Consider the following 26,152-nt stretch of genomic DNA (forward strand, 5'->3'; position numbering starts at 1 on the left):
CAGGCACAAATGCAGGTTTATTTACTGAATATTGACATTCCAAATCAGTTTCCCCAACAGAACGGAGCCCAATCTCCATTTGACAGACAGGGTGATTTCTATATTCCTAAATGTCACACTTTGGGACTCAACAAGAAACAGGACAACAGAAATTCAGTGAAGCTATCGAGTGGGCAATATTAAATGTAGAAGACAATCTTTTAAATTTTTTAATTATTAAATGTAGAACATTGTATTTTAAAGGCAAGAAAAACAGATGGCACCAAAGTCAGCTGTGATGTAATCAGATACAATTCCCATTCCGTGGGGATGCTGTCTCTCAGCTAAGCTGAATTTGCAAAACAAAGTTACTATTGTGGCAATGAAGCTCTCACAGCACGCTGAGTTCGAACAAAGGCAGGCTGTGAGCCTGCATTTATTTGTTGTCTTCGGGAGAAGCATAAAGGAACGAGTGAGCACAGAGCAGGTGGCAGCTCCTCCTGCTCAGCTGCCCCAGCAAGGGAAGCAGGCTCAGGCCCTGCTGCATTCCTGAGCAGGTGAGATTGGACCGCGGACTTAGAAATGTGTTCTGATTTTTTAGTCATTGTATTTTGCAGAATTACCATGAGATACATGCTCGATTCTAGCAGGCAGTCTTCCCTGAAGATACTGCTGGCAGCTCCCATCCCAAAGCCGATCCCTGCTCCCACAGGTCCTGCTGGCACTGCCCGAGACGGCCATCAGCACAGAGAGGGGAAGCTCAGCGACGGCGTTTCCTCTGTTGGCAGGATGCATTTCTTTTCCACTCGGGGTCACACTTTAGCAGAGAGCCTGCGGGCAGCGCTCCCGTGCACCCTGGACGCCTGGTGTCCCCGGGCTGCCTTGCTGTTCCCACCTCTCCTGACCTGCTTGTGGCACGCGTCAGTTGGCCATACAAGTGTTAGTTGGCTATAGAAATGGTCAGATCCTGCTGTCGTGGCCAGTACTTTCTACTGCCTCCCTCCCCCCAGGATGTGGAAGGAATAGACGCCAGTATCTGCTGAATAAGATAAGTTGTCCCAAGAGTTCCTTAATTGAGATGAAACTAAACCCAAATGATTCTCTAGCAGCAGTTTTACTTAATCTTGAAGTAATTTTGGCAGCTCACTTACGTAGCTTGATATTAAAATTCTTCTTAACCATATTTTTATCTGCTTCTGAAGGATACAAAGCAGCATAATAACATCTTACTTAATTTTTCTGGATTAACAGATGAAAAAATAGCTGAATATTGCATCTCAAAATCATAGTCAAAATCTTTTTTCTTTTATTCTATTTAATGTTTAGTATCTGGGAAAATACAATAAATAATTTTTCAGTCTAGAACAACTAGATGTTACGCTTACTAGTAAAATGTTCAAAGAAGATGAAAAAATAAATTAGTATCTTACTATTTAACTTCAGGGATAATGCAGGTCTCAGTTTTAGACAACTGAGAAATTTTCAGCCATGAAAGGCAAATGGAATGTATTCTGCCTTTCCATAAACACAAGGCTATCATTGAAACCAATAGAAGATATACATACACACACACATATACATATATGTATATATGTACACGTGCCTGCACCAGAGGGCAGAATTTGTCCTAGATCTTACAAAATGGTAGGGCACAATTGACATCCATGTGTGTTTAATTTTTTAACAAATAGAACTGCAGAATGTTCATTTTTCAAATCCTGTAACTGCAACTTATATGAAACATTAGCATATAAAATATCATCACTGTACAACCACTTTTTTTTTTTTCAAAAGCCATTGTCAAAACCATAAAAAACAGCTAATTCATTAAAACCAGTGCTGAGGTTTGCGTTAGCTTTCTTCTATTTTAAGCACAAGAAATCGATTAAAAACTAAAAGGCAAAAGTGGCTCAGAAAATGACAAAGTCTCTAACAACATACTTTACTAACACTTATCTGACGCTAGAGTTAATTCAAAAACAATGTAAACACAATGAGGTACAGATACCAATGGTCATTCCTCACAGCTGTGCAAACTGTGGGCCTTATCCTGCCAACACCACTGGCTCCAGAGCTTCCTCCCAGGGCCAGTCACACTGAGTCCGACCACAACTCCCTGCAGCAGCCCCTGCTGCTGCTCTTTGCAGGAAGGGGTCCTGTGACCCTCATGTCATGCACCAAAAACATTTAAAGTGCCTCAGATTTCAAACTGATGCAAATTTACATTTCATTTCTTTAGAGCTGAAAAGGTGAAATAGCTTATGTAAAGTCTTATATAAATACTCCTTTAAAACTGTTAGAGGTTTTCTATTTCAAGGTAAATATAATAAAATATTTGAACTGCTTTTAAATTAGGCAAATAGCGTTTGTGCTGCTTTTTGTAAAAACGCAACAATATTCCTTTGCTGTAAGATATTTTATATATTTCCAGTCACTCTTCCCTTTATTTTACAGAAAGTAAGAGGCAGAGCTATTATAATTTTGTTGGTGCAATTGCCTGTGAAGTTCTGAAACAGCCCAATGGATTTTTTTGTCATGACACTGAACCTTAAATTCATCCCTTTCCACAAGACTTTCCTCCAGCTTGTTTTATTCTCCTTCTTCAGTCTTCTCAGCTCCAGCTGAATTATCTGCCTCATACTTTTTATCAAGAGCATCTTCAAAAGATTTCTCACTGCAGTCATAGGTTTTACTTGTAGGTCCCACATGTGTTCGGATGCGAGCTCCTGGCTGGTATAACTGCATGGCTGGGCGATCCTAGAAGGAAGGAGATGTGGTTAATGCTCTGAGAAACCCATGTGAGACACATATGTGGGATTTTAAAGTTTTGAATCTTTATGAAGAAAGTAGATTTTGTGTTAAATTACTTTACAATTCATAAGACCCACGAAAAAATGGAGTGTAATGAAAATTGACTGAGTATTCGGTATTTATGTTGTTTTATAACACTATTCTTGGGAACCAAGCATTTTGAATAAATGAAGAAAGCTGTAAAAATTAAAGATCCTATAATACATTTGACATAAACAAGAAGAAATACTGCACACAATTATGAAACATGGTATTACAGGTAAAACAAGAAAAATGTTGCTACTTTCACTAACATCAACTGAGAACAACAATAGCCTGTGCACTTGCAACTCTGCAGATGAATGACTGTGGCAGGAGAGCCCTCTCACCCGTGACAATGCCAAATATTAAATATAAGCATAAAAGCCCAAGATAAGCCAGAGAACAATTTAGCAGGCATCAGCTAAAAAATTATCCTCAACTGATCATCAAGTATTAGCACAATTTAAACATGCAATGCACATTTGAATTATACACATCAAAATAAAAATTGCATAGTTATTGCCCTACTTCATCATGCCTTCCCATACTGACTATGAGAGCAGGGAATTCATGCACAAAGTATATTCATAAACAAAGTAAGTAAAATTTGAGCATGGGCAGATTCTGTGAGTGACCCAATCATGCACATGCTGAAAACAGAAGAAGGAGCCAGTTTACAAGGAAAAGACACTTCAAACCTGCAAATGGTGATACTTCATAGCTCTTGAGATTACTTTTTATTCTTGAAACATACTGTTTAGAAACTCTGCTTAAGAAGTCTTTTACTATTAAGAGTATTTTACTCTCACAAATACCAATTTTTAATGTTATGAAGCAACTGAAAGCTCACCAAAACCTGAGCTTTTTGATCAAAGACTCATGTTAAGTTTAGCAAACAGCCTATTTGAAGACAGTGGCAGGGCACTGAAATTTTCCTACATTAAACTATACTAATTTCCAACTGCCATCATAATTTGAAGTCATTCTGGTCTTTTGTTCTTTCATTCTTTTTTCTCATTCACAGTATGCATTTTCCCTTTTCCTTTCTTTTTCCTTCACCTTTGTCTTTTTTGCTCAACTTTTTTTCTCCTCTTTAAACCAGATGTCAAGATTCACTATTGGGCTTTACAACCAGATCATTCTAGTTAATGCATTGTAGTGTGGTATAAAATGGGTAACATATACCTTTCTATATCACAAACAGCTGCATAAAACTAGATCCTCTGACAAGCAGTGCCCATTAGAAAGTTTATGATAAAGGGCCCAAACCACTTTTCTTACCACAGACTCCATAACCCACAGTTTGCAGGAAAGATGGCACAATGTTACTTACACTGGACATTTCTCATTTACTAATTAGTTCTTACAAACTTCAGAAAGAAGCTCAATCTCTGACTGAAAATTTGTGTTGGCATTGTCAATTCTATACCTAAGTTGTAAAACTAAGGTTTACAACTAAACTTTACAACTAATCCCCTAATCTTACCTAGGTGATAAACATCCTAAGGAAAAAGGTCAGCAGACCGCAACATATTTTACTGATAGTGCTTATTTTTTTTAGGGAACAAATCTAGAACTTGAAGTGTGGACTAATCCAGAGACTCAGCGAGGTACCAGAAGTGTGATGCAAAAAAATAAATAGCGGGCAGCTTCTTAACTCTTGCCAAAAGGCCCCCAAGACCCACCACCCAGTTCCAAGGTTGCAGATTAATTTGCCAGATTTCAAAAACACCATGGCAAGCATGAGGAAGACTGTTTTTCCCATCTCCCTGTTTCTGAATTAGCCATTTTTTGCAGTTTGAGCCACTGATGTATGTGGAAAGTAGCTAATGTGGATATGCAGATAAAGTTCACCCATCCTGCCCAGCTGACTTTTGCATAAACAAAGAGCGAGGTGCACCAGGCTGTCTGTGTTTGCACCAGGTGACTTCCTCACACATACAGTGAGTCCACTTGGACTTGCTCTGTGCACACTCCATACAGACTCATTCTGCACATGACCAGTCTAATCTTGCCAGCCTTAGCCCACATCACACATCAGTCACCTGGTTTGAAAGAAGAGTTTCACATGCAGAATAAATTTCTACCCGAAACAGTGTTTCAGTCATCTTTTGTGGAAAATCCAGGATCACAAGGGAGAGTGAATGAGGGTCACAAGGAGAGCCACACCCTGAAAAGACTCTGGCACATCCATGAAATCGGACAGCCTGAGAAAAAACGATGCCCATATGTCTGGGAGACAATAAGGGACAGCTCTACTACAAACCCTGCTACAGGTCCTGCTGGCACTGTTTTTGCATCTGCTCTTTCCCTGACAACAGCTATGAGGATAAATTTATCCAAATGAAATGACAGCCTTTTCCTACTGGCAGGTATGCAATACTGAAGAATTCACTCATTTACACCCTCTAAATACAATGGTCTCTGAATTAGCTATGTAAGTCCTTATAGTTGCTCTACCAAGCAATGCCTGGCAAATCCATAATATAATTTCTTTATGAGCTGGGAAAAGGAAGTACATTTTTAAAAGACTAATATGCCACAGTTTTTAAATTTCATTACAGATCAGAAGTGTAACAATTTTTAATACATTTATAAAATGCAAGGCTCCAAGAATAGTGTTCTAAAACTGATAGGGTTGAAAGGAAGACAGAAAGTCGCCTATATATTGTGAATATGAATGAGCACAGACCTGTAACCTTAACTTATTTTAAGTGTTGTCCTCTGACAACAACCCAGAATGAAGTCTGGGTTTTACTAAAAATGAGATAAAGGATTTCCTCCTGAAAAAGCATTATCATGCTGAGTTTGCAAAAGTTAAAACCTGTGATCTTGAAGCATATTTAACTAATGAAAGATTATCCTAAATGAATAAAAGAACCTTATTTCTTATGCGCTCCTTTTTGGATGCCATGTCATCACACTTGTCCTCTTTACCCAGTTTGTCTACTGCCTCCACAGTGAAGCTGTAGTTGTAGTTCCCTTTCTTTCCTCTGTCTTGGCTGTATCCTTTCCCCCATTTCAGATCTTCTTCATTCCTTCTCATAAACTTGTCAAACTCATAGTGAGTTCTATGCTTTCTGCCATCATCCAATCGATACCTTTGTCTTTCAGGTTCTTTTTCTCGAAATCTTCTCTCCAAATCTCTTTGCTCTTTGTCACTATCATTTTGTGACCTAAGAGTATGCATAAAAAGAAAGAAAGTCCAAGCAATTAACAGTAAAAAGAAGCTGCTGAAGGAGACAATACAAAGCCTGCCTTTGACTTTAACAGTAAGTAGACATGTTATATGGCAAGGTTGCTTTCTTCTCATTAGAAAGGGGTTATATGCAATTTTGCTCAATGTCTCAACCATGGATGTCCAGCCCTTGACCATGCATTCGGTTCAGAATAGCAGACAAAGCTTTGCAAGCAAAATCAGACTTTGTGCAACTATTGTGGGAGGTCCATTATTCACTTTCTATCCCTCTCTGAAATCCTATCAATAGTTCCATGCTGCATTATTAGCTCTTGTGGCCTGGTCTTGAGGTGAGTCATGCATATAAGTAATCCCCTGAACAGGAACATTCAAGGGTGGAAGGAATTGTTCAGGTATCATGTATCAATTTGTAAAGTTTTATGACTCTTAACAATTATTCACTGACATTGCAACTTGCAGAAGACATTTGTGAAAATGGATACTTATGTTCTAGGCTTTTGATTATTGTGTCTCCAAGTAATCTAGCCTGCCTTTGCATATCTTATTTAGGCAAAAGACCATTACATTACTACAACATAATACTCGATTTCTGCTATGCTGCAATGGGTTTATATTATAAAGACTATCTGTAACATTCATCCTGTCTGATAAAATTCCCAGCTTTCTTATTCACTTCATTGTTCCAGTTCAGCAAGCAGGTGCTTCTCTCATACAGCCAAACTGCAAATAATTAAGAAAGATTACAGAATAGGTTGAACTTTAAAAGGAATAAATACAGGCAGTTCTTTTTATATATTACATATGTATAGATACTTAAAATAAACTGAAAGAACTGAAAAAGTAAGTTACTTGAAGATGGAGATTTTCTAATGGTGTAGTGATCAAATAGTGATATGCTTCTTATTTAGAATTATTTAATATCAATAGAAGTGTATCTTTCTATATCACCTTTTTTATTTTTTAACTAACAGAACTGTGAAAATTGTTAGCATCTGCCATGAACTTAGGCATTGGTGGGACTGCTAAGACAGGGGCCCCATCTCAGGAAGTGCTGGAGGTCACAACAAAACCTGAATGAGAGGTAAGTTATTCACTATTTCAGCAGACTGAGCTCGTGTCAGCATAACACAGTCACCAAGTGGAAGCAATGTCCCAGCTGTCACAGACATCTGAATCAATCAGAATTACAGAAATACTGTATCTGTAGCCTAGATACATATATATAAAATACTATGTTAGTTCTCAAGGGGTATGTGGTTGTGAGTTGCTTTGTTTCATGTTTAATATGCTATTCTAGACACTAACTCTTAGTCCTAGCAAGGGTCAGGGCGTGACCTTCCAAAAAGTCAAAAAGACCCCCTTGATTTGTTGGTGTAGCATTGCTTGGTACTTGTCTCTTCCCTTGCCTGTTACTATGAGTGAGGAAGGAATGGATGCACCTGGAGGTAGGCAAGTGATAGGAACACAAACTCCAGTTCAAGAGTGGTTAAAGTAGCTTCCTAAAATTCAGTCATAGTGAACAGGCAAGCAAGAGTGGAAATGGTGGGATAAGCAAATACAAAGTATAGGTAGAAGAGAAAGTGTAGGAGCTGCAAATAAAATCAGTTCTCTGGGGATAGAATATGTTGTCAATGCACCATTTATATTTAAGCCTTGAGATCAAAGCATTTATGATCTAAATTCAATTATAAAATACAAATATTACTTACTTTTCCTTAAGTTCTTTTAGTGAACTCTCCAAAGTCTTGGATTTTATACTCCCAGATACAGGTGATTTATCCCATTTGTTTTCCTCAATGTCAGCTTCTTCACCTTTTTCTTTGTGCTTTTCACTGGCCAGTTCATCTCCTTTTTCAGGTTTCTTGAGAAGCTAAGAGATATTTGTTTGTATTATGATGTAAAATTATTCTCCTCTGTTGTAATAGACATTTTAACAAGTATTAAATATATCAGTAACCTGCTAAGATTGGAGATATTTAAATACTAGGAACGTATTTTACAAAGTATAAAATTTAAAAGTTATTTAGAAAGGGCAGTTTACTTTTGCTAAGGAGTACAGTCATTGACAGGCATTCAATTGCACACTTATAAATATGCTGAGAATACTAAAGAGAGCACTTACCTACTCTTCTCTCCTGAGTTTTATATATAAAGACATTATTATGGTCTAAGGTTTCTTAAAAATCATGTAACAGAGCTCAGTGTCATTGCCAACAAAATAAGAAGCAGAATCTCTACAATACTACAAAGAGCAGGATTAATACTTCACTCCTTGAAATATTATATATAAAATGTATGTCACATGAATTACTTGGGATAGACTGGCACATAGAAGTAGGTGCTTAGTACACCCTGACACAAATACAGACCGAGTAAAAAATTATGATACTAGCAGAAAAGATCTCATTACATTTTCACCTAGAAGATAAGGATTTTCAAGAAGTCTTTTCCTTTCAAAATAACCCACACAGGGCTTGAGCAGTGTCTAGCATTACAGGAACAATCTTTACAGAAGGACCAACTGTCTCAAACTATTACCCTATTATCAGGACTAAGCAGAACATCTCCTCAGTCTTTTCAAGCCACCAGATTTTCTGAAACAAGCACTGGTTATTCTTCTCTACTATTTAAAACTTCTTTTCTTTCAGAGACAGAACTAGCTTTCGAGATCACATCACCCCTGATATGTCATATATACAGGTTTTTTTGGACAACCAATTTTGGGTAATATATTTTAAGGATTAAGTCCCTTTTCTTCTGAACTTCTAGAGTGATTTTCTTTGTGCCTAAATATGAAAAATATGTAATTCACCTTCAGAATTTACTGGTTTTATACTTTCAGGTGAAGGAAATTGTTTGCCACGAAGAAAAGAGGAAACGAGTCCACAGTTCTGTGGCTTCTCAGCACCACAAGATCAGGAGTCGGTCTGTGTGTCCTTGCGTTACGCTACAAACTCATACAATTTTCCTTTTCAAAATGGCCTATAAGGCTCTTCCAATACTACAAAATTTAGTTCAGATGAATACTTTTTATCTATGTCATCTTATACAAATAAAGTTTTACCGGTTCCAACGTCATAGCACAAGATACATCCTCCTAAGTGATGTCACTAAAATCCATTCATATTCTTGCAAGGCAGCGCAGCCTAAAGTTAGCATGACTTTGTTATAACTTGGTTAAAGCTTTAATACTATTAAATAATTTAACACTATTAAAATACATCAGTTCTTGGCATAAATACAAAAAACTCTCTGCACACGTGGCCAGACGGAGATTTACATGACAGAAAGTTTTTAAAGCCATATTTCACAGAAACACAGAATCACAGGATATTCTGAGCTGGAAGGGACCCACAAGGATCCTCAAGTCCAACTCTCAAATGAATGGCCCGTTCAGGGATAAAACCTGCAATAATCTTCCAACATGTTAGCACAGAAGAACTCGGTTGTCAGGTAATGCTGGCACAGAACGCAGCAGTACAAAGGTATCTGAATTACTTGCTGTAACTGCACCAGCACATCACTGTACCTAGGGCCATTAGTCACACTTTCAAACAACACTACTTACTTTACAGTACTCTCCCTTGCAGACAAAACTGGTTTGGTGCCTCCACACTGTGCTGTCGTACACTAGATAAACACTGAGATACCAAAGAACTTCTGGATAATTTCAAAGGAAGAATAATCTTTTTTTTATTATGGTACCTTGATCCTTATTTCTTTTTCAGAAATTTTCCTTTGCTTCTCCACTTCTTTCCTTTTACGTCTTTCTTCTTCTCTGCGCTTCCTCTTCTCTTCCTCCCGCAGACGTTTCTTCTCCAATTCTCTCCGCCTTCGTTCTTCTCTTTTCTCTTCTCGTATTCTCTGAAAAGTTCAAAATGATTAATTGTAAATTGTCCAATGGAAAACCACGTGAAACATAAATGTTGAACTTCAGGCAAAAGTCTGAACGTACCTGCTTTTCTAATTTTCTATTTTTAATATATTCCAAAAGAGGTGTTGTTCTTCTAGCTAAAACACAAAAAATTTGTGATATAGTGTTCAACTCCTAGAATATGTACTCATTTCTTTATTTTAGTACTAACCCCCTTTTTTCTAGCTTTATCTGAAAGGGAGCTAAATCATGGATAAACCTATTTGTTTCATGTATTTTTGAAAGCATTACCATCATTCTGCTTTAGAAACACTTTGTTGCTTTTTTTGCTGTTAGCATTAGAAGCAACAGAAATAAATTCCATGATTATTTAATGTTTAATTAAAGATCCTATCTTTATACCATATCTTTTCAGTTCAAGAGAATGGCTTTTCTCACTTAGAATGGTTATTTCACCAAAAAGGAAAGAAATGTGTTCAGCATCTTTTCCTACTTTTTACTTTTGTACATCAAAACCTAGCTATATTGTTGTTCACAAACAGCCCATATTACTGTAATCTCATATAGCATTTTTCAATCACAGATGTCAAAGTACGTGATGAAGGAAGCATTTTCAGTCTCATATAACATTTCCATTTACCTGACTTTAGCATTCCCCTCTCCTTGCAAAAACAGGAGGAATAAGAGATAAGTAGTTTGTCCCAGGTTACATAACGAAGTATCAGCAGATTCAATAAAACTATGGCTTCCCAAATAACAAATAAAACGTCTCATTTACTGGATCACACAACAATTCTTATGTTAAAGAGCTGTCTCCACACTCTAAAATCAAGTCACCCGCCTGAACCAACCCCCAATTCTACAAAATATTGGAGAACATCATCAAATTTTTCATCATATACAGCATTTATGACTGTCAGTACTGAATTCAGACTTGAATTCATGTACTTAGAGCTGTGAATAGTTACAACAAATTTTGTCAGTCTTAGGTGTCCCAGGATAGAAAATGCTTGCTACTTGAAATTGCTCTACAGTTACATTAAGGATTCTCCCTCAAACCAGGAAAAAATTGCACTACTGGAATGCGTGACAGGATTTGGAAGAAAAAGGAAAAAAAAGAAAAGAAAAAAAAAGAAGAAATTAAAATAAAGTTTTCAACAAATTTGAAATGGCATAACCAAAGTCTGGACACAATTCATATTCCAAAAACATTTAAATCTTTTTGCCTTGAAAGTCGGAATATGCTGGAGGCAACCCATTCATTAATAAGGAAACTTTTTTACGCAGTTATGAATAGACTGATAGGAAGGCTGATAGGATTCAGTATTTATTTTTACCAAATATCAATGTTTAAAAGCAACAACCAAAAAAGATTGTTGATTTGCCATTTTCCTCTCTCTATCCCTAGACTTCCCATGCTGCCCCACCCTCCTCACATGCCTATACTTTCTGACAAGTGTTAGGCCCCCAGAACCCTCCCTTCCAGTCCCTCAGATCCGCAGCTTTGCCTTCTCTCTCCTGCCCCTCTCTGAGCAGTGTCTACCTGTGGGCACTTCTACACGCTGAAAGAGATCACAGATTTTAACTGGAAGGTCTGGGCAAAGGATAAGCTGCACTGAGAGCCCAGAACTTGACTCTAGTCATGACTAAGGCTGTGGTGCAAGAGGTTTAATGAGAAAGTATAACTTCAAGTTCAGGGGAGAGAGGCACTGTGATGAGTATTATCAATAGAGGAGGGAAAAAAAGAATGTTTATCAAACCTGACTCTTACCCATCTTATTTATGGTCCTTAATATGAATAAAAATATGAAATATTTTCTTAAAATGTTTAAAGAATTTTAGAAGAAAATAAATTGCTAAATGAAGTTTTGCGTCAGCAAAACTTTTTACATTTTATCTCGTTCTCTACAAACAAGCCAGAAAAATGAGCTTATCTTCATAATGTTACTGAGAAAATCTCTTTTATATCTCTCTGTCACACTGAAACTGATCAGCTAACCCATCTGACATAATGCATAAAATATGTTGCTTCACAGTAACTCTACATGGAGAAATGCTGAGCATATGAGGCCCAACTTCGCCAGAGAAGTCCTGGGCATGTCCTTCATTGACATCAGTAGGAGTAGCACCTTTGCAACTCGACACACAACTAAGCCCTTACATAATTTTGCTATAAACATGTTACAGTTTTGAATGGCAGAAATAATAAAGCAACTAATTTGATTCCCTGAGATTTAACAGAAACAAAACACTAAAATTCTTAATGTAAATCTGCCTTTAGCCAATATTGTTATTCTGAAATTTGCAAGTCTCAAGACTAGTAATTTTCACTGATAGATTATTTTAAAGTTAAAAAATCTTTCTTGAAATTGTAAACTTTTTGGAAATCATAAATTTCTAAGAAGATTTTGACTGCTTTTACTTTTCTGTCAAATACTAGGGAAGATTTGGGGTAAACAAATATTGTTGTGTAACTTCCCTATCTAGAACAGCAATAAACAAGTTTTATTATCTAAATGTCCATACTACTAACATTTCCATTTCCTCTATTCCAAATGTCCCTAGTTAACTCTCAAACAGCAGTAACAAGTGACAGGACAAAAGGAAATGGCCTCAAGTTGCACCAGAGCAGGTTTATACTGGGTATTAGGAAAAACTTCTTCATGAAAAGATTGTCAAGCACTCAAACAGGCTGCCCAGGGAAACAGTGGAGTCACTGATCCTGGTGGTATTTAGAAGATGTGTAGATGTGGCACCTGGGGACATGGTTTAGGACTTGGCAGTGCTGGGTTAATGGTTGCACTTGATGTTCTCAAAGGTCTTTTCCAACCTATTCTATAATTCTAATCAAAAGAGGTGTCTACTTTTACACAAAAGAAATAACAGCAAAGGTCATTTTTTTTCCCTACTCAATTGTCACACCTAGGGAAAGACTAAGTGTTCTGCATGTTGTCACTTGAAGATACAGCACATCAATATTCCATGTCATCCTGAAAGCTGCATACCAGCACTGAAGATTTCAGTGTTGACCTTACTTAAAATTCCCCACGGGACTGTGAAAGTCATGCTGCATGCATACAAAAAACAAAGTGTTGCCTTACTTTCAGAGCTTTGCCAGAATTTTGACCGTGAGAACAAAAAGAGACCATTTCATGTTTCTTAATAAAAGCAGCTAATATCAGGGATAAATTTTGAAGTATCCAGCTATTTTATATTTTAAAAATAAATCTTTCATCTATTAATACATCTGTAAGTATTCAGAATTATTGAGGAACTATTTCTGAAGCCACCGCACATGCAAAAGTTCAGGTGAAGCCAAGTCATTCCAGGCACAGAGACTTAAGAGAACAGATAAAAACCCCTACTACTTGGCTGGATAACAAAAATTTAACTGTGGTAATCTAAATCTGTTAGACTGAACAGGTCAGTTCTAGCAGGTAATATAAAGATATTTAATACTCTCAATAATAAGAAAAATCAAGAAAACAGACCAATAAGTTCCCTTGTTTTGGCCTCAATCTCTCCCAAAAGAATCTCAGGATTGGCACAGATTTTCTCTTCATCAGCACAATAACTCTCTAAAAATTTCTTATATTCTGGATCTGTGAAGAAAAATTTTTGAATTATATTAACACTTTGCAATGCATAACAGAAATGAAATATATTTTCTACTGTGATGCCAAGAAAATATGTTTACCATCTTCAATGCTCCCGGCTTTGGCATCTTTCTTCTTCAGCTTCTTTTTTGAAATCTTCTGGAATGGAGCAAATTCAACCACTGCAGGATACTCCGAGCCTTAAAAGAGATCAAACCTTAATATTCTGATGGGGAGAAACATTCCCTAAATTCATGTAAGATTTTCAAAACTCTTGAAACGTATTGAGCAGTCTTACTTGAAATCAAAGGTGACTGTTTCTACAACTACTAAACTTCTAATGAAAAGTTACACACAGAGGTATTTTACATTGAAACCAAAATAAATTTATATTTTAATTACATATAAAACATTAAATATTTTTGGATATGCTAATAAGACTGTCAAAATGAAGATTATTGTTATACAATAAAATTCTTGTATAATCATTTTTAATTTCCTTCTAATTATTCACAGATATTGATTAGAAAAATTTACCTCAAAATCTCAGTCTGACAAGTAATTAAGTCCTACTGGGAAATTAATCTGAAACTGCTGAGTGGTTTCCTAAAGCTTCGTTGCCTAAAAGCTTAAAAAATAAATAAATGCTGGATAATATGCAATAAAACAATATACCATCTCCTTTCAGAACAGTAAAACTCAGCATGTAGAATTGTGTGAAACTTCTTTTTTTTCTGCTTATGATGGACTGTGCAACTTTCTGCCTGTGTTTGTTGGCAAGGATTCTTTGCTTTGAATTCTGCTTTAAGTACTGGATTTTTCTTTGGACTGGAGTCAGAACTGCGTGTAGTTTTTGAATTTCACCTGGTTTCCACTTCCAGCAGGTTCAAGATTACACTTAGCTCAAGTCCACTGAAAATCTGTCTTAAATCTGCCAGAACATTTGTTAACCATATTGAACCTGCTAATCCTTGTTTCATTTTTACCCTCATAAGTGCAATGCCGCCACAAGTCTCACCAGAGGGCACCTGTCATCAAACCTTGTGGTCTTTATTTGCACAAACAATCCTGCCAAGCTGGCCAGCTGTGTCCAAGTCAGTTTTTTTATTTCCCAGAATATTCAGGACTGAATATTCTGGCTTCACTCCAGCATAACACTGAAAGACCTGCTGAATTTAGGCAAAGTCAAGTCTTAGGAGAATCATAAAAATCTTTCTGGTTTTTCTTCTTAAAACATCCAGAAATTGAAATCCAGGAATCACACACTGCGAGGAATGTGTTGTTCTCCATCTCTACAAAAACAATCCAAATCTGATGGATGTCAGAAGCAGATAAAATATTTCAGGTAGGAAATGCTGAAGAGGAATTAACAAATTTGACAGAGTTTCTTTAGAGATCAATCTCTAGTAAGAGTGGGCAGGACTACTTTTCACAGGACCACTGCAACACCAAGTGTACAGAATAAACAATGTCTATCTAAGAGACCCACAAATCTCAGCCTATTTTATAGAACCTATGCAATTTTTTACAGAAGGTATGGCAAGGTATGGCAGGGAACTACTAAAGTTCTGCTGACCCACTTTTTGTCAATGGCAGTTTCACACTACTATAGGAGACCCGGGTTTATCCACACCATTACAGACTTTCTCTACTGCTGGGCAAACTTTTGCAGATTGAACATTTTAAAGCTGGCAATCAATTATGTTGTTCTTGTTTTTGGAACTCAACTCAAGATGTCTGCAAAGGCCCTAAAAATTCAAGTTTGACATGTCTTAAAAGTGGGCAACCGAAATGTTGAAGGTTTCCTCTTGCTTTTACAAAACAGGAGTAAGTGGCATAAGTTTATCTCACAGAAACACACTGAAGACATAACAATTCACGCTCACAATGTGTTCAGTTCCTGTTGTGGTGAACTGTGAAGCTTGCACAAGCTAATTAATAGCATCTTGATAATGTATTGCCTAAGGTATAAGAATGCACATAAAGCATGCACACCATAGACAAGCAAGACTGCATGGACAAATACATTTTGCACTTTATTATCAAGTGCTAAATTTTAACATATTTTAATGTAATTAACTGCATATTGAGGAAAAAAGCAAGCATAATTAGCAAAAAGTAAAATAATGTTCTAAAATGGTATATGTATATATATGTACACCTAATATCTTACAAATAGTCCAACCTTTATTGTCAATGAAGACATAGCCATCAAAGCGATCTCTAAAAAGAAGGATGTCCTCAGGATTTCTAAAGTTAATGTATGCTCTTGAGTAGAGATGAGGATAAAGGCTGCAACAAGAAACAAGTTTATTTCTGTTATTTATTATTCTGTTCAGGGCTAGGAAAAAGGTAAAACTAGAAGGATATCATTTTAATTCTCATCTTCTTTGAGAAACTGCTACCTTAAACAGTCTTTACATGTATGTATCTAACTATATATGACAAAAAGTAACTTAACAACTGAGTTCTGTATGCAACTGTGAAATTTATTCTGAACTGAAACAAATATTTCTAGTTTGTTTTGTCTCCCTAATTTCCAGAGCATACACTTCCAATTGTGCAGGATTAAAACTTGAATATTTCATGATTTCAGAGACATGAGTAACAGCAGTGGTTTTGGGGAACTTCTTGGGCATGCTAAAAAAAGTCTTCTATCAGTGAAACAGGCAAAGGTAAGTAAAAGACCACAGTGAAGGGGCAGTTTCCAAGCTGCAACTGTATTTAAATATATGTCCACCTTTAAGAAAGAATAAATAGCCTAATACTTGGCAAGATAATCCACTGAATTAAACACAAATAAATAAACTCCATGTGCTATCATCCCCATGTTATCAATATACACACAATGTCTAGTTGTGAAGAACAGCTATTCTGAAAATCCAAAGAATTTCTAGCAAAGGAAATGGGTACTTACTTAAAATAATTTTGATTCTTCATGATAGAATCAAGTGGCATAGATCCCACTCCAAGAGTAAATATTTGACGTGCCTGATAAACACCTCAGGGCTGACACACCATAACCACAATGAAACTGAGGCAATTTAATGGATTAGCACTCATCAGCTAAGTTATTGTGAGCCATGGCCTGTACATGCTTTAAACCTCTGCAACTGTGATACAAAACAGTTTGGCTTAAACTGCCTTAATGATGGCTACATGTTACATCACGTTTTTGAACAAATCTTAACATAAGCCCATAACTTTAAATACCTCTGCTCATATACTGTTGTCATACAGCGCCTGCCTTCAGACCAACTCACCACCAGCAGCAGGAGACAATAAACATACACAACTGCAACTGTATTTCAATCCCATAGCCATTTCAGAATCAGATTTCACAAGTGAGAAAGAGCAAAATCATGGGTTGGCTCACAGGAATCTTTTCATGTGGCAGCTCAAAGCAACACTGTTGCCAAGTAATTTTTTATTTTTAAAATATGCATCCATATGGATTCCACTTCCAGTATTAGAAGGAGACCATAAAGACCACAAAGAGACAAATCATTGTCAATAACCAATGATTTCATAAACACACCAAATTTGTGTTTGATTTGTGTTTGCAGCCAGGAGAAATGTTTAAAAAAACTAGAGGGCTTTTTTCATTTAGATGTTTTGCAAAAACCAGCTACAGACTGTTTCTACAGCATGAAGAGGATAAACTCTGTATTTCTAAGGAAGAGCAATTTTATCAATTTATACCTATTTTGACATTCTAGGATGGGAACAGAGTGAACTGTAAGCAGGTAACTGCAAAAATGTCTGCTAGGGCATGGCCAGTGCTGAAAGATGCTACAGTGGCTGCGGAGCTACTGCCAAGATGCAAAGCAGATGTAGCAAGCCAACTTCCTTCTCGTTGGCTTCAAAGAAAAAAAAAAGGATGAAATTTAACACTTTTGATAATTATTACATACAGTTAAAAATATATTTTAAAAAGGCATAGGAGTGTAAGTAAAGGAGGGAACTTTATTGTGTCAATCTTTAGCTGCGCTTGAGGAAATGTCTCTGTGCTGCCTAATGGCTGCAACAGTGAAGAACTTTCTGATAACTGGCAGCTCCCAGAAAGAAGTAAACTTCCTTCTCTATCACATTAACAGAACTATGCTTATGTTGCATATTCTTTGATGTTTAAATTAAACGAGGCCTGATATTAGAGATTGATACAATTGGTACTTGAAGTGCTGAAGGTTCACCAGACAAAACCAGGAATTTTGAGGCAGCATTATTTTTCAGGCACTTCTCAGCCTCAGTGCACAGCGAACAGCTTCATCATATAGTTAGATTTTCTTTTTCCTGTAGTAACTTAGAATCTTATGGTTGGACACATAATTATAATGAAACAAAACTGAAAAAACACAAGAGTTATTCCTTCTTTGTTTCCTTTAGTTGGTATATCAACACCATCTCTTTTATCTGCTTTGGCAACATATGTATTTTTCCAGTTTTTTCAGCCTAATCAAAGTGGGTATCTTTCAAAACAGAGGAACATTTGATATGGTTATTAAGCACTTATTAATAAGAAAACACCAGTCTGAAATGTATAAATGGGACTCTGGAAAGCTGAGATTTAGCATATATCCTGCAAATACGGGATCCAATGTTATTGCTATACATTAATATCTTCAAGAACTTCATATGCATCAGCAGAAACATACAAAAATATAAAAGCATGTGCACAGCAGGATATTGATGTGCACCACAGCACAGTAAAATACAACTCTCTCTCCATTATTGCTGCAGTGTATCAGGGTAGAAGGTGGCAGAAGCAGAGCTAAGACAATGCTTAGCAATTGCAGGTTCCTTCTCTGATGGAGCCACCTCTGGAAGTAGAGAATTGGTTCGCATATGCGTGCAAGTTAGTTGTCAGAGTGCTCAGTGTGTAAAAACCTCACCGAGTGTTTCACACCCTTGTCATAGACTTCTTACCCAGCAATAAAAAAGTGCATAAAATTAACATTCTAAGTGGGATGCTAACTAAACCTAGCAAATCGAAAATACTTAGCACTGGCCTGCATACAGAATATGCAGAATATGCTCCGGGTTTCAGACACCCGACTTCCAGCAGCCACTCCCCATGCTGGATTTCCTCTTCACCTACCCACCGAGAACTCACCAGCATGACCATGCAGCAAAGAATGCACAGAACTTCTTCAGAGGGCCACAGGCACTCTGAGGCTAATGACCTCTTCTAGGAAGAAACACTCCTGCTTTACTTTTGTTCTTTGTATTCAGCAGTTATTGGCTAAAATACTTTTTTTGCTCTTCAGGATTTTGCCTTCCAGCCGAGTTCTACAGAAGGGCCACTGAACACTCTGTGTCTCCTCCTTTCTTGAAGTGTCTACCAGCATAAATTTCATTCAGGATCTGAAATTTAGTTTTATAATCAGACAGCTGGTTCTATTTTGCCATATGTTTGCTGTCTATAATGCTGCTTTCCATCTGTATAATGTTCTGCACAGATGCACAGCACATGCTGGCATCTCTGGGACATCACTTAGAGCAATCTCTATGGAAACAGCCCAGATGAGTCTGACTGTACACACTTCTTCAGTCCAGCACACTTTTTCTTTGTTTTCTGCTCTGTGTTCAAGGGTATTCAATCTTTTAGGTTACATTTATTTCTATAATATTTAAGTCAATAATTTCTCTAAGCCTTTTTCTAGTATTGTTTACTTCTTATACAAAGTATCTTTTAACACAGTTGTGTAAAAAGACTGGTACACAGGAAAGCAATTTTGAATAGTTACCTACAGTATAAACAGCAACTACAAAAACAGCTATCACATCTTAGTGACTTACTTATCAACTTACAAATCATGGTGGTTATATGTATTTAAACATATATACTTACATGTGTATAAACATACAGATACCTACCTCTAAATTTTGGAGTGTCAAGTAACTCCTCCATTCACTTATATAACAATTGATGAGGTAAGTCATCATCTACATGGCCTTGTCAAGCTAAGATCCACTGGCATTTATCGTTATCACCTTCTGTGGTCACTCACATAGTGGATGCAACTGACATAATCTTAAATTAACTCAGTCTTTCCTTTTCACAGTTATTAATGAGCACAATTTGCCTGGCAGAGAAGCAGGAACACTACAGAATTGTGCCAATCAAAGCCTGTCAATTATTCCATCCAGAACACAGTAGTGGTGGTTCCCTTGAAGCTCTAAAAGCATTGCCCCTTCAATGCTGTGGTTCCTGGGTGCAAACCTCCACCCTACAGAGTTAATGCTATATACCTAAAATAAACCTGAGCAAAATGATGTGAAGAACCTACAGAGGGAAAAGGAGTGTGCTTTGCAAGAAGCTTTATCACTCTCTGTGACACATGGCATGGCACTATTTGACCAGTTTTTATGTAAGCCAAGCTCCTGTTCAGATCTCTTTACTTTTATAACCTCACACTATTAATGACTCCCAGCACTCAGTGCCAGTCCCAAGGGACGACCGAGGTCCTGCAGGGCCAGAGCTCAATCACTTGACTCAAGTTTTAGAAGACTCAGAAATATCTACCAGTGGACAAAAAGAAAGAATATCTGGAAAAAAAAGTTAATATTTGGAGTCTGAGCACAAAGTCTGTGAGGAAGGCAGTGTCTTTATTATCAACTATAAACAGTGTTTTGTGTGTATTTTGATGTCAATGTGTAAGAGAGAATAAACGTAATGCAGTGAATTGGATGAATCTGAAAAATGAACAAAACACAACACAAGTAATTTTCTGAAATGATTTTACTGAAATGGATGGAACTGAAAAAGCATTATACATTATTAATGACATTAATCACATGAAATTTTAATACGTTTTACAGCTTGTCTATAACAGGACGTGGTAAACTTAAACATTTATGATATAAAGATATTAGAGAGATATTAGGAAGATAAAGATTGCAATAACAGAGAAACTGGAGTTGATATGCCTATCTTGTCTGTTTTCTCCTCTAAGGTGAGATGACCTTAGAAATAAAAATGAAGAAACAGCTACAGTTAGACCTCTCTAGTTCTCTTTCCAACAGCAACTAAGAGAGGTTGCTTAGAGAAATTTTATTAAAAAGGGGAAAGTATACACTGGCACTTCACCCAATACATAATTTCAGTTATTTGCAGCCTAGGGACTTTGTAATACCAAACTTGTATCCTGTGTTTAACAGGTTTTCATAGATAAATATTTGTCTAAATAAGAATTTGTCTAACTGCTCCTGAAGCTTTTCCAACATCCATCATTTGTGGAATAAAATTCTGACAAGTTCTACAGTTTGACAGAGTGTTGTGGGAAAAAAAAGACTGTACAGAAATATGAATGAGCTCTTAGAAACTTCTGTGACCTGGAGTTACACAGGATGTGGTTAAATTGAGATGTTACATCTCTTAAGGCAAATTTGTCTGGTTCCACACCAAAACATGTCTGTCCCTTTATCTTTTCAATAAACAGATCCTCTTCACTGAGTAGCTTCTCCAAATCATTCTCATTAGGTGACATGAAATTTCTTTTCATCTTCCCATGGGTTTATTATTTGTTCTCTGAATTCTCTGGATTGGTTGGCCACTATGCATGTGGTACAGGATCTAGGAAAAAGCTATTCAGTGAAAGAGAGCACATGCCCACCTTGTCCTGTAGCTCTTCCTGTTAGCTGGAATGACGTGAAGACACATCCAGAGGGTTTGCTGAAATCATGTGAACTGTCCATAATATGACAGATTACTGCAACACAATGCTTTATACTCAGAAAAGAGTTCTCTGCTGGATAAGAGGAGACTGAGACTCGCTACATTAATCTTGTCTCTAACTTTTAATTTTGGGATGTTTCTTGTGTATTGTAGACTGTGTGAGTATGTAAAGTGTTGAATCATAAACAGATGTACATGGCATGTGTCAGCATCAAAACAAAGGGGACAAATGATATAAGGTGATCCTGGGCCAGGCAAAGGACAAATAATCAGCCAAGCCAACACTCTGCAGAACTGCAGTGAAATGCCTATTTAAGCTGTGTAGTTTGCTGAAAGAACCTATAGCCATACAAACCTCATAAAGGTAAAGCCATTCTGAAAAAATACATCTTTTGTATGAAAACACATTTTTTAAGAAGATAAACAAAAAAGTGACTATGAAACAGTTCATGTTGAAAAATTCAGACTTATATGAAAACATTCTTTTTTCTAGTGAGTTTAAATTTGTGAAGGCAGAAGAGAATAACATGACAAATTACACAGCATAAGAGAAAAACTACAGTATCTTTCATTGGTAACGTAACATAGACGCAATCAAACGAGTGGACAGCAAGATTTTTGAGTACTCCAGATTTCATCACATAAGAGAGAAAATGAAACTTTATATACACAGCTGTTGTCAGTGCCTTCTCTTTTCTAAGGTGGCCAACGCCCTAAATTCTTATGCCAGTAGTTTTTCTGGAAAATTAAAATTGTAATTTTTTCAACTGTTTCCTGGAATTTGTGCAGCTAAACACACTGAGAACTGACACTCTTCTTCAGAGAATTTTTGGTTTGCTTTTGATATTTTCCCCTTATCAAATGAACAGCTGGGACAGAAGCCTTAAAGAGACCCATTTGAAAATATGGATGACAAAGTTCAGAAGAAAAATGTAAGGAACTACAAAGACTTTCAATCAGACTTAATACTCCTCTTTCCTAACTTCACATCCTTTGTGGTTTTAACAGAACAGCTGAAGCACTTACTATTTTGTTGCTGCACTAATGTGCAACTATTTAGGTGGGTTGGGAACTGTCATAGTTTTGCTAAATAAACATTTGTTTCTCCTTGATTGTGGAACTGACTCTGAAAGAACCCTTAACTTCAAAAGTTGGTCAGCAATAAACATCCAGGATCCCTCTGCAGTCAGTGGAAAGAATCTGGTGCGAGTGGAGGGTGAGTCATCGCACAACAAGATACAAGAAGATGGATCTTATACTTTAGTTTTTCAAAACACATGCAGATGTAGCATAAATGGTGTTTTGCTTTTTTAGTGGTTTAAGTTCCTTCTCTTCTGGAAATTGATTTATTTGAAAGGGAATTGTATTTTACCACTGTGATACAGAATTAATTATATAAATATATCAGCAATTCTGATGTATTGTAAATCAACAACTCTATTTTTTTATTTTTGCATGAGATAAAAATTAATAAAACTGGATTATTTGAAAAAATGAATGAAGTAAATACAAAAATATGTAAGCATACAAAGAAGCTAAGCTCAAATGGCACTCATGAAAACATTCTGTGATTGTTTGCCCTAGACTGAATCTTCTTCACAGCCAATAAAATAGTCTGTTGAAGTTTATCAATGAAAGTTAAAAGAAACATCAGGATTTCAATTATGCCCTTCCATTTTAACACAGAATTTTGCCCTTCTGTTTTAAAATCATCAGTGTAAAAGAAACATCCAGGAATGCTCTCTCTGCATATGCAGCCACTTTTCAAATACATTTTAGGTAACCCAACAAACATAATAAAAAGGGAAAAAACGTGATTTGTAATGGCCTGGATACCTTAATTAGGTTTTAAGCACCTGAAAACCTACAGAAACAGCTCATCCTCACCTGGGATCAGCAGTGCAAAACTCAAAATAATCATGGGCAGGTAGAGGATGTAGCTGTTCCTCAAGTTGTTCCTTGGTTAGACAAGGAGGAAGCCTTCGAATAACCACCTGCATATATAAAAGAAAATGGAGATTTATATTTGATCCAAATACTGTAGAAATGGATGGAACAAGTTCCCTCAGTTTCTACAAGCGTTGTAAAACTGAAGGGTGACTGACATATTCTGATGAAGAGCCTGAGAACCACTGCAATTTAGCCAATAATAAAGGATTTAAAAACCCCAAAAACTAGATATTGGTTACATAAACTTTTGCAGTATCTCTTTCAATGCAGCAGTATTTTAGTGCCCTCTGTGTCCAGGTGCTCCTGGTAGGGGCTCCAGAGCAGCCTCTGAGGGGATGCTGGGGCTGCCCCATGCTGGGCACAGCCAGCTTCAGCCAGCTCCAGTGGATTCAACCCAGGGAACAGCTGAGCCACTCAGCCAAGACGTGGTGACTCTGGGAAGCGTATTTAAGAAAGGGCAGAAAAGGCTGCAAAGCAGTGGGTGAGACAGAAGAGTAAGAGGGGAAAAGTGTGAGAAAGAGCCCTGCAGACAGCAATGAAGGGAGGAGGGGAGGAGGTGTTCCAGTGCCAAAGCAGAGATTCCCACACAGGAGATCATGGTGAGGCATGCTGTCCCCCCACAGTCCATGGAGGACCCCATGCCACAGCAGGTGGAGATGCCCTGAAGGGACCTGCAGCCCATGGAGAAAAGCCCACACTGGAGCAGGTTTATCCTGAAGGACTGCAGCCCACAAAGGAGACTCATGCTGCAGCAGGTCATGAACAACTGCAGCATGCAGAAGGGACTGTACCCCACTGTATCCCATGTCAGGGCCCCATGCGGGAGGGACAGAACATGAGGAGAAAGGAGCAGCAGACAGGAGCTATTATGACCTGTCTGAAATCCCCATTCCCCATCCTCCTGCACTGCTTGGGTGCAGAGGAGGTAGCGTCTGGGAAGAAAGGGGGAAGGAAGGTGTTTTAGTTTTAATCTTTGTTTCTCACCATTCTACTCTATTTTTTTAAAATTAGCAATGAACTAAATTAATTTTCAGCAAGTTAGAATCATAGAATATCCTGAGTTGGAAGGGACCCACAAGGATCATTGAGTCCAACTCCTGGCCCTGCACAGGGCAACCCCCATAATCACACCATGTGCCCAAGAGCATTGTCCAAACACTTCTTGAACTTTGTCAGGCTTGGTGCTGTGACTACTTCCCTAGGGAGCCTGTTCCAGTGCCCAACCACCCTCTGGATGAAAAACCTTTTCCTAATATGCATCTAAATCTTCCCTGATGCAGCTTCAGGCCATTCCCTTGGGTCTTATCACTAGTCACCACAGAGAAGGGATCAGTGCTTGCCATCCCACCTCCCCTCATGAGGAAGCTGTAGGAAGCTGCTATGAGGTCCCCCCATGTCTGTTTTTGCTGTGATGGCACGTTGTAAATTATCTCCCCGCCTTTATCTCAGCCCTGTGAGTTTCTTTTATCATCTTCTTCCCCTGAACGTAGGAGGGAGGAGTGCAAGAGCAGCTGGCTGGGGGTCTGGCAGCCACCCAGAGTCCACCCACCACACTCAGGTAAACTGCCCAATAATAAGAACAAGGAATCGGCATAGAAACCTCTGGTAGAACGATGCCAGCACACAAAGTAGTAAAATGGCCATCAATGGCTTCAGGTAATCTATTTTAATTTTTTGAATATTTTAATACCTGAATTTAACTTGACTTATCTTTAAGTTATAGTGATTTTCAATGCTTCAGTTTTCAATTAAAAAAAAAAAGGGAATAAATCCAATCTCACACTTCTCACAGAATCACTGAATTTTTAGGTTTGAAAGGGACCTCTGGAGATCATCCAATCCGACCCCCCCGGCAAGGCAGGGTCACCCAGAGTAGGTGACACAGGAACGGGTCAGGTAGGTTTGGAATGTCTCCGGCGAGGGAGACTCCACGATCTCCCTGGGCAGCCTGTTATACTCTGCAAGTATTATTTGAAAAGTGCTCGAATAAAGACAAGGAAGAGAACAGGAGCTGCTTTGCCACAGCAATGGCTAGCTTTGACTTCTTTAGAATTAAAGATGAAATGATTTTCAGCATTGACCCTGGGGATTCACAATACTCCAAGGAATGAACACCCGTTTTAAACACCCCACTGTGCTGCGACCCGGCTCGGTCTGTGGAGCAGGGATGCTGCCTGCGCCCCGCTCCCCCCCGCAGGCCCCGCTCCCATCTCCCCCCGCGCGCCCCCTCACTTTGCTCAGCGCCGTTTTCTTCTCCTCCCGCAGTTTACCCGGCGCCGGGTGAAGCAGCGGCGGCGGTAGCGGGGAGGGCGGCGGGGGGTTCGGCGGAGCGTCTGTGTCGCGGCGCGGCGACTCCCGGCGCGGGGGGGTGTCCATGGGCCGCTGGTCACGGCCGCCGCCCCGCAGCGACCCCAGCCCTGACAGCAACCCCGGCCCCCGCTCCGACCGCATGGAGCCGCGCCCGCAGCCCGGGCGAAACCTCGCGAGAACTGCCCGCAGCGCTGCCGGGATCTCGCGAGGCTCCCCCGCCCCAGCCCCTCAGCGGGGGAGCCGCGGGGAGCGGCGGGGGTGCGATTGTCATCCCCCTTCCCATCCCCGGACTTCTCGCAACCCCACTGGGCTCCCAGTGTGCCGGTGGGCAAGGGAGGACAGGGAAGTGTGCCCGTTCCCCTGCTCTCACGGTCCCTCCCCCTAAGGTCGCGGGTGCCTTGTCACAGCGGCCGCAGAGCGGCTCGTACGGCGGGACGGGCACGGACACCCCGGGGCGTGTTACCCACAGCCTTAAGATGCAGGGAAGAGAAATAGCCAGGTCCTGGGGACAAAAGAGTGGGAATGGGGAAAAGAGTCCATTACTCGTTACTTCCATCATCCCAGGACTCGGGTGGTTCTGTCAAAACGAAGCAGCAGCGCCCGCACGCAGGAAAGCACCGTCAGCTCCAGCCTCCGTGGCCGGGCAGCAGGTATGGGAGCTTTTCTGGACAATGCCTCCCTGCCTTTCTGACTGGCTTCCTCAGGAACTGTGGTGGTACAAACGGAGGTACAAA

The 26,152-nt window shown here is 38.7% G+C and overlaps 1 protein-coding gene across 5 annotated transcripts; it reads right to left on the minus strand.

The window, feature by feature from the left end:
* UPF3A (UPF3A regulator of nonsense mediated mRNA decay) lies at nucleotides 1-25,594 on the minus strand. Of its 5 annotated transcripts, XM_064646447.1 has the most exons (12): nucleotides 25,341-25,594; nucleotides 23,046-23,152; nucleotides 16,962-17,035; nucleotides 16,508-16,514; nucleotides 15,666-15,772; nucleotides 13,582-13,680; nucleotides 13,376-13,486; nucleotides 9,966-10,021; nucleotides 9,716-9,874; nucleotides 7,720-7,880; nucleotides 5,693-5,987; nucleotides 2,432-2,736 (listed from the first exon to the last, which is right to left on the minus strand). In XM_064646447.1, exons 1-12 carry the CDS (start codon nucleotides 25,557-25,559, stop codon nucleotides 2,569-2,571), a joined length of 1,563 nt encoding a protein of 520 aa, XP_064502517.1. In that variant the 5' UTR covers nucleotides 25,560-25,594; the 3' UTR covers nucleotides 2,432-2,568. The 5 variants fall into 5 exon arrangements, with proteins under 5 accessions (XP_064502514.1, XP_064502513.1, XP_064502516.1 ...); XM_064646444.1 differs by lacking the exons at nucleotides 16,508-16,514; nucleotides 16,962-17,035 and having other exon boundaries at nucleotides 1-2,736; nucleotides 5,913-5,987; nucleotides 25,341-25,588; XM_064646443.1 differs by lacking the exons at nucleotides 16,508-16,514; nucleotides 16,962-17,035 and having other exon boundaries at nucleotides 2,377-2,736; nucleotides 25,341-25,588.
* Nucleotides 25,595-26,152: the final 558 nt, after the last annotated feature.

Source organism: Pseudopipra pipra, chromosome 2 (genome assembly GCF_036250125.1).
Source record: "Pseudopipra pipra isolate bDixPip1 chromosome 2, bDixPip1.hap1, whole genome shotgun sequence".
Classification (NCBI taxonomy): Eukaryota; Metazoa; Chordata; class Aves; order Passeriformes; family Pipridae; genus Pseudopipra; species Pseudopipra pipra.